General features: G+C 36.3%; 1 protein-coding gene across 2 annotated transcripts; it reads left to right on the top strand.

Moving 5' to 3' along the window:
- Nucleotides 1-2,023: 2,023 nt before the first annotated feature.
- On the top strand, nucleotides 2,024-10,992 carry LOC143864715 (bifunctional riboflavin biosynthesis protein RIBA 1, chloroplastic-like). Of its 2 annotated transcripts, none has more exons than XM_077375495.1 (8): nucleotides 2,024-2,122; nucleotides 3,915-4,001; nucleotides 6,135-6,540; nucleotides 6,860-7,081; nucleotides 7,773-8,092; nucleotides 8,297-8,426; nucleotides 8,917-9,213; nucleotides 10,262-10,992. In XM_077375495.1, the coding sequence occupies exons 2-8, from the start codon at nucleotides 3,937-3,939 to the stop codon at nucleotides 10,478-10,480; spliced, it is 1,659 nt and encodes a 552-aa protein (XP_077231610.1). In that variant the 5' UTR covers nucleotides 2,024-2,122; nucleotides 3,915-3,936; the 3' UTR covers nucleotides 10,481-10,992. The 2 variants fall into 2 exon arrangements, with proteins under 2 accessions (XP_077231610.1, XP_077231611.1); XM_077375496.1 differs by lacking the exon at nucleotides 2,024-2,122 and adding an exon at nucleotides 2,152-2,319.
- Nucleotides 10,993-12,124: the final 1,132 nt, after the last annotated feature.

Genomic DNA, 12,124 nt, shown 5'->3' with positions numbered 1-12,124 from the left:
TTTGTATTGTGGCCCATACCTAGCAAGAATATCTTCATTATAATAGGTTAAAAAACACCCACAAGTAAGAGTTCTTGTACTATGTATATTAATATTTTCTAAGGAAAAATTTGAGCTTAGTCGTTTGGATACATGGATTTTATAATCCATGATTGCAAAATCCTAGATTTTACATACTAAAACCTTGATTTTACTGAAAAGGAAAAGACAAGCTGAGTCAGTGTAATTATTAGAACTTGGTTGTGCTGCTATCATTTTCCCTTTTTTTTTCTAGTTTCTATTAAGGGATTTGCTAGGGTGTCCATTGCAGAAAGTCTTGCACGTCGGACTCGCCACCTCGTGAATAATGACAAAATCTGCTGAAAAGTGAGGCTATGTGGCTGATGTGGCTGCTCTGACATGCGACAGACTATCAACGAAATGCCTTTTGCCGTTGGAAAATCACTTTCTACTATCATAGAATTTAGTTTTTGAATAATTGGGGGCTTTTAAGGCCTTTTGCCGTTGGAAAATCACTTTCTACTATCATAGAATTTAGTTTTTGAATAATTGGGGGCTTTTAAGGTATTTCACTCCTCCTAATCCAATGAGTTGGTCAAAGCATTGTCAACCGAAAGTGGAAGGAAGATGAGGGCACAAGAAGTAGGAAAGGAGATGGATACATCACTAGAAGAAAAGAAAAAAAAAGGTTGACTATAAAATATTAATTTTTAGTATGTTTTTAGGGAGAGTAATTTCAAACATTTGCTAAGTTATTTGGTCGGAAAGGCATTTCGTGGCTGACTTTTGCACAAGTGAACAGCCACCTTAGATGAATTAAATAAACAAGACAAAATCCACCGACAGTTCATGTGTTGGGTCAAAACAGCCCACTTCATAGGATGATCCAAACTGTTCATTTGTGGGGGGCAGTTCATAGGATGATCCAAACTGTTCATTTGTGGCGGAGGTTATGCCCTTGAAAATAAGTAGTTTGGATGAGATTTTACATGGTGTAAGCACGTATAGTCCAATATTTTTCAAAAAGTACTGTACGGCCCACGCCATGGATGATCCAAACTGTCCATCTGATGGGCAAAAACGTACATAGGTTGTGTCTCAAAAATCATTTCCATAGGATAATCCCAACCCTCCAATCCATAGAGTTTTCCATAATACGAAGGTCCGATATAGATCAGAGGCTTAGCATCATCCTATGGAAATGATTTTTTTTGGGTACAAACCTATTTACATTGTGGCACATCAAATAGACGATTTAGATCATCCTATGAAACGGGCCGTACAATATTTTTTGCAAAATACTGTACTTCACGGCCACACTCCATGTAAAATCTCTTCTATGTATATATGGAGTATGGTGCAAGGCCTTACAACAACACGGTAGGGGTACCATCCTTGATATTTGATCCAACAATAGCTCGCTTTTTGAGGACCTGCTGTTGGATCAAATGTCGGGTGGTACTTACACGGTAAAAGGCTTTATTGTTGTAAGGCCTTACACCATATAATTTGTCGTATATATGAATTTTGTTTGAAGGGAATTGTTAGCGTCCATCGCAAAAGGCATTTTGCAGATGGTCTGTCGCATTTTAGACCAGCCACCTCATGAATGGAGACAAATGTGGCTGGTCTAAAATGTCCGCAAAATGCCTTTTGCGATGGACCCTAGCAAATCCCTTATTTGAATTATTATTTTCTACAGCAAATATCTTCTTACATTCGACTAACTTCTTTTTTTTTATTGAGTAAGCTGGGTTTAGGCAAGACGCCCACCAGATATCATTTGACTAACTATTTAATCAAATCACTCCTAGTTTTTAAGGGAGATGAGTTTTTCACCCCCTCTGTAGGATTATGCGCCCTCCTCTTTTAAAGTGAATTGTGGCAGACTTTATTCAAAATCACGTTAAGGGGATGCATAATCCTACAGCGGGGGTGCAAAAAGTCATCTCCCTTTTTTAAATTTCAAATGCAGTAGCTAACAAATCACGGTTGCCCTAAACTCCTAGTATCATTTTCCTTCGTGAAAAATGAAGAGGGTCAAGAGAATAAAAAAAAGGGTCAAAATTGGAGACGGGTAAAAGGAAGGTGGCCAGAAAAAGAGTATCTCATCTCAGTACATGTATGTGGTATTCTATAAAAAGAAGAAAACCCCCTCCTTTCTCTAGATAATTCTACACTATTTTTTCTAGTTTCTAAAAACCCTAACTCGGAGGTTGAAGACGACTATTTTAGGTCATTTTTTTTTCCTGTTTATCTCCAAGATTGTTTCTACGGCAGTATCCTATACCTAGAGGCGACGTATTTCATTCAAAGGAGGTACCATTTTTTCAAAAAAATTGTATCTTTTTAGTATTTCTTCTCTGTTTTTTTTCTTCTTCTGTAAAAAACCTAAATCGAATTCGAGTCCTTTCGTTAGGGCATCGTACCTAGGGTTTGTTATTACGCTGTTTCTGCGAATGTTTAGGAATTTTTGTTATGTTTCGTGTTCTTATTCATCAGACAAGGTTGATTCAAAGCTCAATGTTCATAATTTTGTTTGCTGATTATATGATTTCGAATTAACTTTGCCAATTGAAACTGTATATGTTTCTTCTGAACTTTTATCACATATTTCAAATGAAACTTAGGTCATCATGTCATGTTGATTGCATTTTTTATGTAGATCCATGCTATCATATCATGGTAGCTTGTAATATTGGTGCAAAATTAGGGTTTGCGAGTCCTTTTTCGGGAACTTTAAGAGCGTAAATAGGTTCTTACAAAATGAACATCAAGTAGCATTCATGTGACAACTAGATTTTCACAAAGATTCAAAGTCTTAAAAAAAAAAAAATCACCAATAGAAATCAAATTACTCAAGCCAGTTCCATACACTAAGTTATAAATTAGAAAAATCAGCTCACTAATCAATAATAATCAAATATCTAGTCAGGTCTATCTAACAAATCAGATCGTGCAATAGGTTCTTTTCCCCTCACTTTTTCCTTTTCTACTTTTTCGGTTTGATGTTAAGTTTTTTTTTTTTTCCATTTGACCTCCCGATTCCATGGTTTCATGTCGATTTCATCCATAGGGACCTTCAATTATTTGTTTATTTATTTTTATTCACGGAAGTTTCCTGTGCAGAGATAGAAGTATATTTCGTACTTTGTGGCGAGTTATCTTTAATGAATTTATTTTTAGTTTTAAGTTATTTTTTCTTCTGGAATTGTTGTTTTTGAGTTTGAGACTTTGAGTTCAGCGTCCATTGCAGAAGGCATTTCACGGATGGTCTGTTGGATCTGACAGCAGCCACCTCGTGAATGAAGACAAAATCTACTGAAAAGTAACCTTCTGTGGCTGCAGTCAGATGCAACAGAGCATCTGCAAAATGCCTTCTGCAATGGACGCTAGCAAATCCCATATTTTACCATAAAATCGTTGGTTTTCTGCTTTTTGGATGAAATCTTAAAATGTGACAGTTAATTCTGTTGTTTAACTCTGCTTGAAGGTTTGATTGGTATCTCACATTTGGTATCATTTGACGGCTTTGGCATGCAGATGATTTATTAGTTGAATTATTTTCTAAAAGTGTTTGGTTATCTTTGATTTGTGTTTCATAAACAACAGTTAGTTCTGTTGTTTAAATCTGCATGTTGAGGCACAACCTATTTTTTCGTTCTAATGGAAGTGGTCTCTTGCACTACGAAATCGGTTTAACATTTTCTACCATGAATTTTCCATATATCATTACCCCTAACCAATTTTGGCAGCTACAGTTGATATATACGCCATTTATTATGCGAATATATAATGCTTATCTAATTATCTCATTTAGAAGCTTAATCATATTTAGACACATTGTAGTTCTCTTTGCTGCTTTTGAAACTTACAATATTTGATCAATTGAATGTTCTTATGTGTTGATGCAGCTTGGAATATCATTCATTTGAGATGGCAGGTCTCCTATCTAGTCTTCTTCCTAATTCAAAGCTAGAAATGTCGTTGTTGTCAATTAGGTTAGTATTGCTTTTATGTATTTCAATTTCTTTTTCGACATATTTAGGATTACTGTTCTGTTTCTTCTACAGACCACTTCTAGCTTATACTTCAAACATCATATATGGATTGGAATAAACTCACATGCCAAATTCAAACGAAGCTACTCCGATTATTTATGTTCTTGAAGTAACATAATTCAGGTTCATAATGGGTTCAAAATTCTATACTCCATTAGTTACACCTATGAATCTACAAAAAAAGAATTATATATGATCATTACTAACCAAAATCCATCTTCTGCGCATTAGCACAATGTGGATGGTCTATATGATCCTTTTGGGTCTCAAAGGCGCTATAAGGTCAGTTAAGCTGAATGTGCAAATACTTCCTCATTATGAGTGTTTTACATGCACCCTAAACACCAATTCCTTAAAATCTAGGAAGTGTCTTCTTGAGCTTTGACTCTTAATTGTAATAGTTGTCTCAGGAAGTTCCATAAAAAAGGGAAATTAATCTAAATTTTCGTGGGAAAAAATCCACAATACCAATTAAAAAAAATGGACTAAAGAAAAGGATATAGACAGGTAGTATCGAATAATGTTCAGCGATTCATCCATCGACAGACAGGTGAGAATGACCAACAATTGATCCACAAATACAGAAGAACTAGAGCTGGGAAAAAAGAAAGTGAATATAGCAAACGAAACAGTCATCAAGAGAGAGGGAATCACAGACCTCCAAATTGAAATATAATGAAATAGCATGGTAGACAATGTATTAGAACTGTAACTGAGCAAACTTTCCAAACCCCAATGATTGACCCACAAGAAACAAAGGGCCAAACCCCAATGATTGGCCCACAAGAAACAAAGGGAGAGAGGCAACCGAGAATGACGGGGAAAATGTGAATAGCAAAAGAAAAAGAGACTGGGCTTAGGAAACTATCCAAACCAAATACTCTTCACCATGCTGTCTTGTACCCATCAATCGAAACATAGAACTGAAAATAACCTTCACTAAATCAAGAATAAAATGCAGAAAGATAAAAAACGTCTAGAAGAAACATTATATTCCCTTCTTGTGATTGACTGATTGAGAGGTGGTGGGTATTGAGTGAGAGAGAAAGTGGTATGTTTCCCAACACTAACAGATTGTCCTTTTCTCCTCATTGTAAAAGACCAATAAATACCTAGGTCTTAGGGGAAATGTAGCGTGGGAGATCAGAGATTAGAGTGTTGTTGATACTTGTGATGTTGGAGGAAATTGCTGAGAAGAAGAGAACCACATGTATGGGCTATTATAAGCATTACTTAGATGTAATCGATCTTAACACTTACTGATAGTTTGGTGCTAGCTTTCCATCATTGAAGAAAGACAAACGAAAATAAAAAATAAAAAATAATCTTCTAGTAGTCAATAGATTAGAATGGAAGAAAATGATCCACGTCCCAACTAGAGCCAGGATTAGAGCCGGTAGATTCCCTTCACCTTCTTCATGAAAATTTTCTAAAGGATCCATTTAGCCGACCCAACTAGTTTGGGACAAAGGCTTTGTCGAGTTGAGTTGAGTTGAGTTGAGTAGTAGTCAACAGCATACCTATTGCAGGTTGATCCACATAAATATTATTTACTGTACAATACAATGTACTAACAGTAAAACTACAATAAAGAAGAAAAATAACTGCCAATATAATCATAAGAAAATGGAAATAATCAAGCACAAACAAAATCCATGAAATTTCTTGGTCACTATTTTAAAAGTTCATGATATAACATAGATGATTTAATCCCAGCTTACCTATCCAAAAAGGTACAAAATAGATGGTTTGACTGTATATTTTAATAACTTGTAAACCAATAAATAGAAAATATTGGATAAAAACTACTCAGTTGAGCTGAATGAGCCTATTACCTTGAAGTGACCTGATAAAAAAGAGCTTTTAGCGCTGGTAAAATATTGATCCAAACCCAGCCCACTCGTGATCCTATAAAAGTTGATTGAACAAGTGAGGATTTTGTATAAAAACCCAGACCTCGTTTCTCTCATTCAAGTTGATTGTTGTAGCCTTATTAGACCTTATTTATTCTTGTGTTTGTTTATGCTTTTTTTTTACTGTATGAAAATTTGATTTTTGCTATGTTATCTTTAGAGGGACACAATGCTTCAAGGAGTTCAGAGGGTTACGCTTCATGAATCCACTTGGAGCAAATAAGAGCACTTCAAATTTGGCATTGATCAATTCGAGGGAAACATCATGTTTCAGTCTTAGATCTGATGGCATATCCCAAACTGCGCAAACATCCGAGAAAGATGATTTTCTATCTTATTCCGAAGACAAATTGGTTGATCGACAAAGTAGGCTTACTAATGAACTATCAAATCTGTCGACTAGTACAGAGACTCAAGCTGATGCGATATTATTTGGAGCACTTTCAGCAGACATAACTCCTTCAACTGATGATTTTTTTGCTGATAATGATGAATTTGATTTGGATTTTCCTTCTGAAGGATTCTCCTCGATTCCAGAGGCCATTGAAGACATCCGCCAAGGCAAGGTAGTGACCTCCTTTTTGACATGGTTTTAAATTTCGGCCGAAATACCGAAATTTCGGATTTCGGTTGGGACCGACACCGAAACCACCTAAATCCGAAATTTCGGCCAGAATGCAAAATTCTGGCCGAAATTTCAGAAATTACCGAAATATTTCAGACATTTTCTGAAAATTCGGCACAATAATGAAATTTGTTGTTTTTTACCAGATTTCGGCTATGTCCGAAACTGAAATTTAAAACCTTGTTTTTTCATGGTTTCCGTTTCTAGCTTTTGGTTGCTGTATTTATTTTAGTTTTTACTGAGTTCCGTCGATCTTTCAGTATGTGATTGTTGTAGATGATGAAGACAGAGAAAACGAAGGAGATCTTATAATGGCAGCATCTTTGGTAACACCTGAAGCTACGGCTTTTATTGTAAAGCATGGAACTGGAATTGTGTGCGTGAGCATGAAAGAAGATGACCTAGAGAGGTTACAACTTCCTTTGATGGTATCACAAAAGGAGAATGAGGAGAAACTTTGTACAGCTTTCACAGTCTCAGTGGTATGTATTTTGGTATTTATCTACTAGGATTAAACTTTAGTTGAAATTAGACTTTTGTTCTCAATGTTCTGGTACTAAAAAGTAATTCAGACAAATATGGGAGCTGATATTGGCACCCTCTGTTTTTCAAACAGATGTCTCTTTGTTTTAATATGTGACTTTCTATCCAAAATGTAACATTTATTTAGAAATACTTGCAAAATGTTACTTCCCTGATTTTTCCTGTTACATATATGTTTAGGTGCTTATTTTTATTTTTGTATTGTTCATAAATGTCATTGAGTTTAATTCTGCATGCTAATAAACAATCGAACTTAGTACCTTTTCTTTAGTTCATATGAATCATTACCCTTAAGTCAGCACTGGACTTATTCTTTTCTGCCTTTTTAAAGCCTCAATGATTTCTTCTAGTCAACCTGTTCAATTTCTCATTAATGTGTATTACTGAATTTTGGCAATGTTTGACATGCCAACAAAAGTTACAAATTTTAAACCTTTAACATGTTTTGATACCTACTTCTGCAATTCCAAATTTGGATGCATAGAGAATCAGTTACACTACTTAACTATTAATATTAGAAGAACTTGCTGTCATTTTATAGTTATAGATTTGTGGTTATGACCACATGTTGTGTGTTGGTTGAAATTTTTGGCTACTCTATTTTTTTATACAATTGATGGGCCTTTGTAGGATGCGAAAACTACAACCACCGGGGTATCTGCTAAAGATAGGGCAAATACGATTTTGGCTCTTGCATCTCGTGATTCTAAGCCTGAGGACTTCAATCGCCCAGGTCATATCTTTCCTTTAAAGTATAGGGAGGGGGGTGTCCTAAAAAGAGCTGGACACACAGAAGCTTCTGTTGATCTAGCTATGCTGGCAGGCTTAGACCCTGTTGCAGTGTTGTGTGAAATTGTGGATGATGATGGTTCCATGGCTCGACTACCAAGGCTCCGTGAATTTGCGCAGAAAGAGAACTTAAAAATTATATCAATTGCCGATTTAATCAGGTTTGTAGTCATCATGTCACCCTTGGGAGAGAAGTATTCACATCCTTGAGACAGAGGAGTAGCACATTTTTTATATTTTTTTAAAATGGAGACTAATACAGAATGGGGGAACTAAAGAAATAGGAGAAAGTATATGATTCTTTCTTTTTCGTTATTTAAAGTGACGAGCAAAACATTTGTGATGACATGAAATATTATTGGCAGATATAGGAGGAAGAGAGATAAGTTAGTGGAGAAGGCTGCTGATGCACCCATACCCACAATGTGGGGGCCCTTCCGTGCCTATTGCTACAAGTCACAGATAGACGGGATTGAGCATATTGCCATGGTTAAAGTAAGTCCTGGAAAATTAGAGAACTCAACAATTCCATTCCGCTTTTTTCTTTTAACAGTGGTACCCTTGAATTTCTGATGGATCCAAGTACACAGCCTCAATCATGTGTTACTATAATTAGGTGTCATCTTGGTTGGGACCTTTGTACCTTTATTTAAGGCTATCGATATTGGCGCTACAATGTTTTGATAATTGCACAAACTTTGCCTGTCTTTTATTACTGAAACAGCTGTCAAAGGTTATTACTTATTACAGTTCCCAAAAAACTCTCAGAAGCCTGTTAATAAGAAAAGACAAGTTGAGTATGTGCACTTATCGAAACAATGTAGTGCCAATATTAGTAGCTTTATTTAATCAATTTATATTTTGACCGTCATAATTGAAAAAAAGGGGAAAAAAAGAAAAAAAAGTTATGTCCTTTCATCCCAACTGTTTAGACCATTTTCAACATTGCTGTCAATATTTTCAAAGCTAATGATAATGGAAACAGGGTGAAATTGGGGATGGACAAGATATTCTTGTGAGAGTACACTCAGAGTGCCTCACCGGAGATATATTTGGGTCGGCAAGGTGCGACTGCGGGAGCCAGCTGGCACTTGCCATGAAGCAAATAGAGGCTGCTGGAAAGGGTGTATTGGTGTATCTTCGTGGACATGAGGGAAGGGGCATTGGTCTGGGCCACAAGCTTCGTGCATACAACTTGCAGGATGATGGGCGGGACACTGTAGAAGCTAATGAGGAACTAGGTTTGCCTGTTGATTCACGAGAGTACGGCATTGGTGCACAGGTAAATACATTGTGAAACTAATTATTAAGCTCTCTAGTAGGACAACATAATATTCACTGTGCATTATGGATGGGGATTTTTTTGTGCTCAGCTACTGTTTTTAATTCATACTGTTAGGACCATGGACCCCCTTCTCTCAATGTTTTTCTTAAGAAAACTCAACCCAAGGCTCGTCGTTGTCAAAATTCAAATATAGATTTGCCACACTTAAGATGATGGGAACACCATTCAAAACTTACAATAGGGGATTTACCGTCTTTATTATGATTTATGACATCCTGCATCCTACACTTTCTTTTTTAGAAGATGGGACATTGCATCCATTGTTGGCTCATTGTTGTGATAAGGCCATGGTTTTAAATTTCGGTTTCGGTTTCGGTCATCAGCGAAACTGAAACATTTCGGTTTCGGTGCGAAATTTCGGCAGAAATTTTGTAAAATCACAGAAACATTTCTGTATAAAATCATAGCTGAAATCAAAGCAATATTCTTCATCACTGTTTTTTATTTTTATTTTTTGTCCATTTTTTAGAAATATCTTAGAGGAATCTCATGGTTCCTTTTTCTGCGAGTGGAGTTGATTTTTGTCAGGATTTCTGTCAAAATGTCTTTGTTTTTTATATGAAAGTTACATATTTTGCATATTTCGACCAAAACATTAATGAAATCCCAAAATTTGGCGAAATCCTGTATTTTTCCAAATCCCAGTGGATTTTGTATTGGTAGCAGCTGAAATCGAAATATTTCGGCCGAAACGAAATGCTTCGGCCTGAATTTAAAACCATGGCTTGTCCTGTAACATCCCATTCATGTTCAATGGCATCTCAACCTGAAAGATTTACGATCTTTCTCCTTATGTTTTACTTAGTGCACAAACCCAGAACTTGAAAGAGCTGTAATAAGACCCATCTTTTTGTATACGTGACCCTTGCTGATTTCTTTATATTTTTCATGCTTGGAATGGTCATAAGTATCAAGAAGGTCTTACTATATTTTAGTTATTTCTGGAAGAGTTGATTCAGACATTTGAATTTATCTCTTGTTACAGATATTACGAGATCTGGGTGTTCGTACAATGAAGCTGATGACCAACAATCCTTCAAAGTACATTGGGCTTAAGGGTTATGGTTTGTCAATATCTGGCAGGGTCCCCTTATTAACACCAATAACGAAGGAGAACCAGAGATATTTGGAGACTAAGCGTTCAAAGATGGGGCATATTTATGGCGGCGAATTCAATGGGCGCTTGAATGGTTTTATCAATTGAAATCGCTTTGGCCAACAACATCATGCTTCATGACATATCTGCAGACACGCTGCGTAGGATCCAGGGAATTAAAATATTCTAGTGGCCGCTCTTAGAGATAAAAGAGTAAGAATAAGCATGATTTCTATGGTTTTTAATTTTTGGATATCGGTGCGATCTAATCCAGGATGGAAGTGATATTTCAGGCTTCATATGAAGTTGAAATAAGATGATGTGTTTTTCTTGGCTGATATTTCAGATAAAACTCCCACAAACTTGGGAGTCTTTTCTGAATTAGCAGTAACTCTTCCTCAGCTCCTCCAAAAAGAAATACAAGGCAAGAAAATCCCAACTTCCATACACTTGGGTTTTGCAAAGAGATTGTATTGTAGGTGAAAAACCATGGGTTATTTGTTTTATTTATTTATTTTTGTTTACTATTTTCAATGAGGGAAAGTAGTCTTGTTGTATGCTTATTCATTGTATTGGAACTAATTTTTAATTGGGGGTATAAAGCTGTATCTTTTAAAGTAGATGCTTTCATATAATGCTTTTCTCCTCTGATCTTTGAACTATACTGTGTCCAGAACCTATGCATTGCCTGTAGTTACTCAGTTATCAATTATTGCTTTCTACTGCACCCTGAAATTCATTTTAAGGGGCTACTAAGGCCCTTTTTGTTTTGGATTTTGAGAACCGATTGTATTTTTGGACTCAAAATTAAACATAAATTTGAGTCAAATAATCAGTTTTTTTTGTTTTGTTTGAAATGGTGTCAAATAATCAGTTTTGTACTCAACATTCCTCAAAATCCAAAATAAACTAGGGGTAATTATAGTTATGCAGTGATTGTTTGGTTGTTGTATTTTGGGGGAACCAAAAGGTAATTCAGTTTCCATTTCTCAGATCGTTAAAAAAACAATTTGTTTTCTCCACATCTGGATGTGGGGAATTATGGGCTGCTCCAAATGCCATGAATTATGGGTTTCCAGGCTACCCAAAAATGCCTACAAGCAGGCTGTTTTGGGCTGCCTAAACCCAGATAAATAAAGAGATATCTGGCAGCCCAAACTCTATAAGAAAGGGGGTCAAGGACCACATACCTGATGAATAAGGGAGCATCTGTGTTTTCTAGAGACCCATTAATCATGGGTTTTCAGATTTTTACTATTGAAGCTATATATGGCAAAGCATTACTTAGTATATGGTAGAAGATTACATGCCATGCTCTCCTTTTGAGTTTTTATAGAAAACCATCCTAAGCATTTGTATTTGAAGCTCATGGCAGATTAATTAGTTGCTGAGGCTATAGCTTACCATGGAGGCTGAACCCAACCTGACCCAATTTGGATAGGATGGGTTAGATGGGTGGGTTAGGGTTGACCCTCCTCGTCCCGAGCCTCAGGTTGGGTTGGGTTTGGGTTGAGGGAATGCTACCTCGGGTTAGGCTAGTGTTAGCCTCAACTCGGCCCGACTAGCACCCCTAGTTTGAAGGGATGATCAGCCACTAATAAATCAGAAATGAGCATAAGAGACTTACAGCATCTCCACCATGCATTAAGAGCAAAAGAATTATTCAAGATAGACAATTGCAGTATCATCTGAAGCATGAATTACGAAATATATCAAGATTTTAGTTAAGATTGCGCAACGATAATATCTATA

This window comes from Tasmannia lanceolata, unplaced genomic scaffold (genome assembly GCF_043159265.1).
Source record: "Tasmannia lanceolata isolate RefF3 unplaced genomic scaffold, GAP_Taslan_0.1 ptg000054l, whole genome shotgun sequence".
Lineage (NCBI taxonomy): Eukaryota > Viridiplantae > Streptophyta > Magnoliopsida > Canellales > Winteraceae > Tasmannia > Tasmannia lanceolata.
This window is presented reverse-complemented; position numbering and strand designations above follow the sequence as displayed.

Excerpts from the sequence above, each read along its gene's own strand:
- LOC143864715 (XM_077375495.1), top strand. The coding sequence starts at position 3,937 with ATGGCAGGTCTCCTATCTAGTCTTCTTCCTAATTCAAAGCTAGAAATG. Across the intron at positions 6,541-6,859 it reads AAGACATCCGCCAAGGCAAG|TATGTGATTGTTGTAGATGA; the intron begins GTAGTGACCTCC and ends TCGATCTTTCAG. Across the intron at positions 8,093-8,296 it reads TCAATTGCCGATTTAATCAG|ATATAGGAGGAAGAGAGATA; the intron begins GTTTGTAGTCAT and ends TATTATTGGCAG.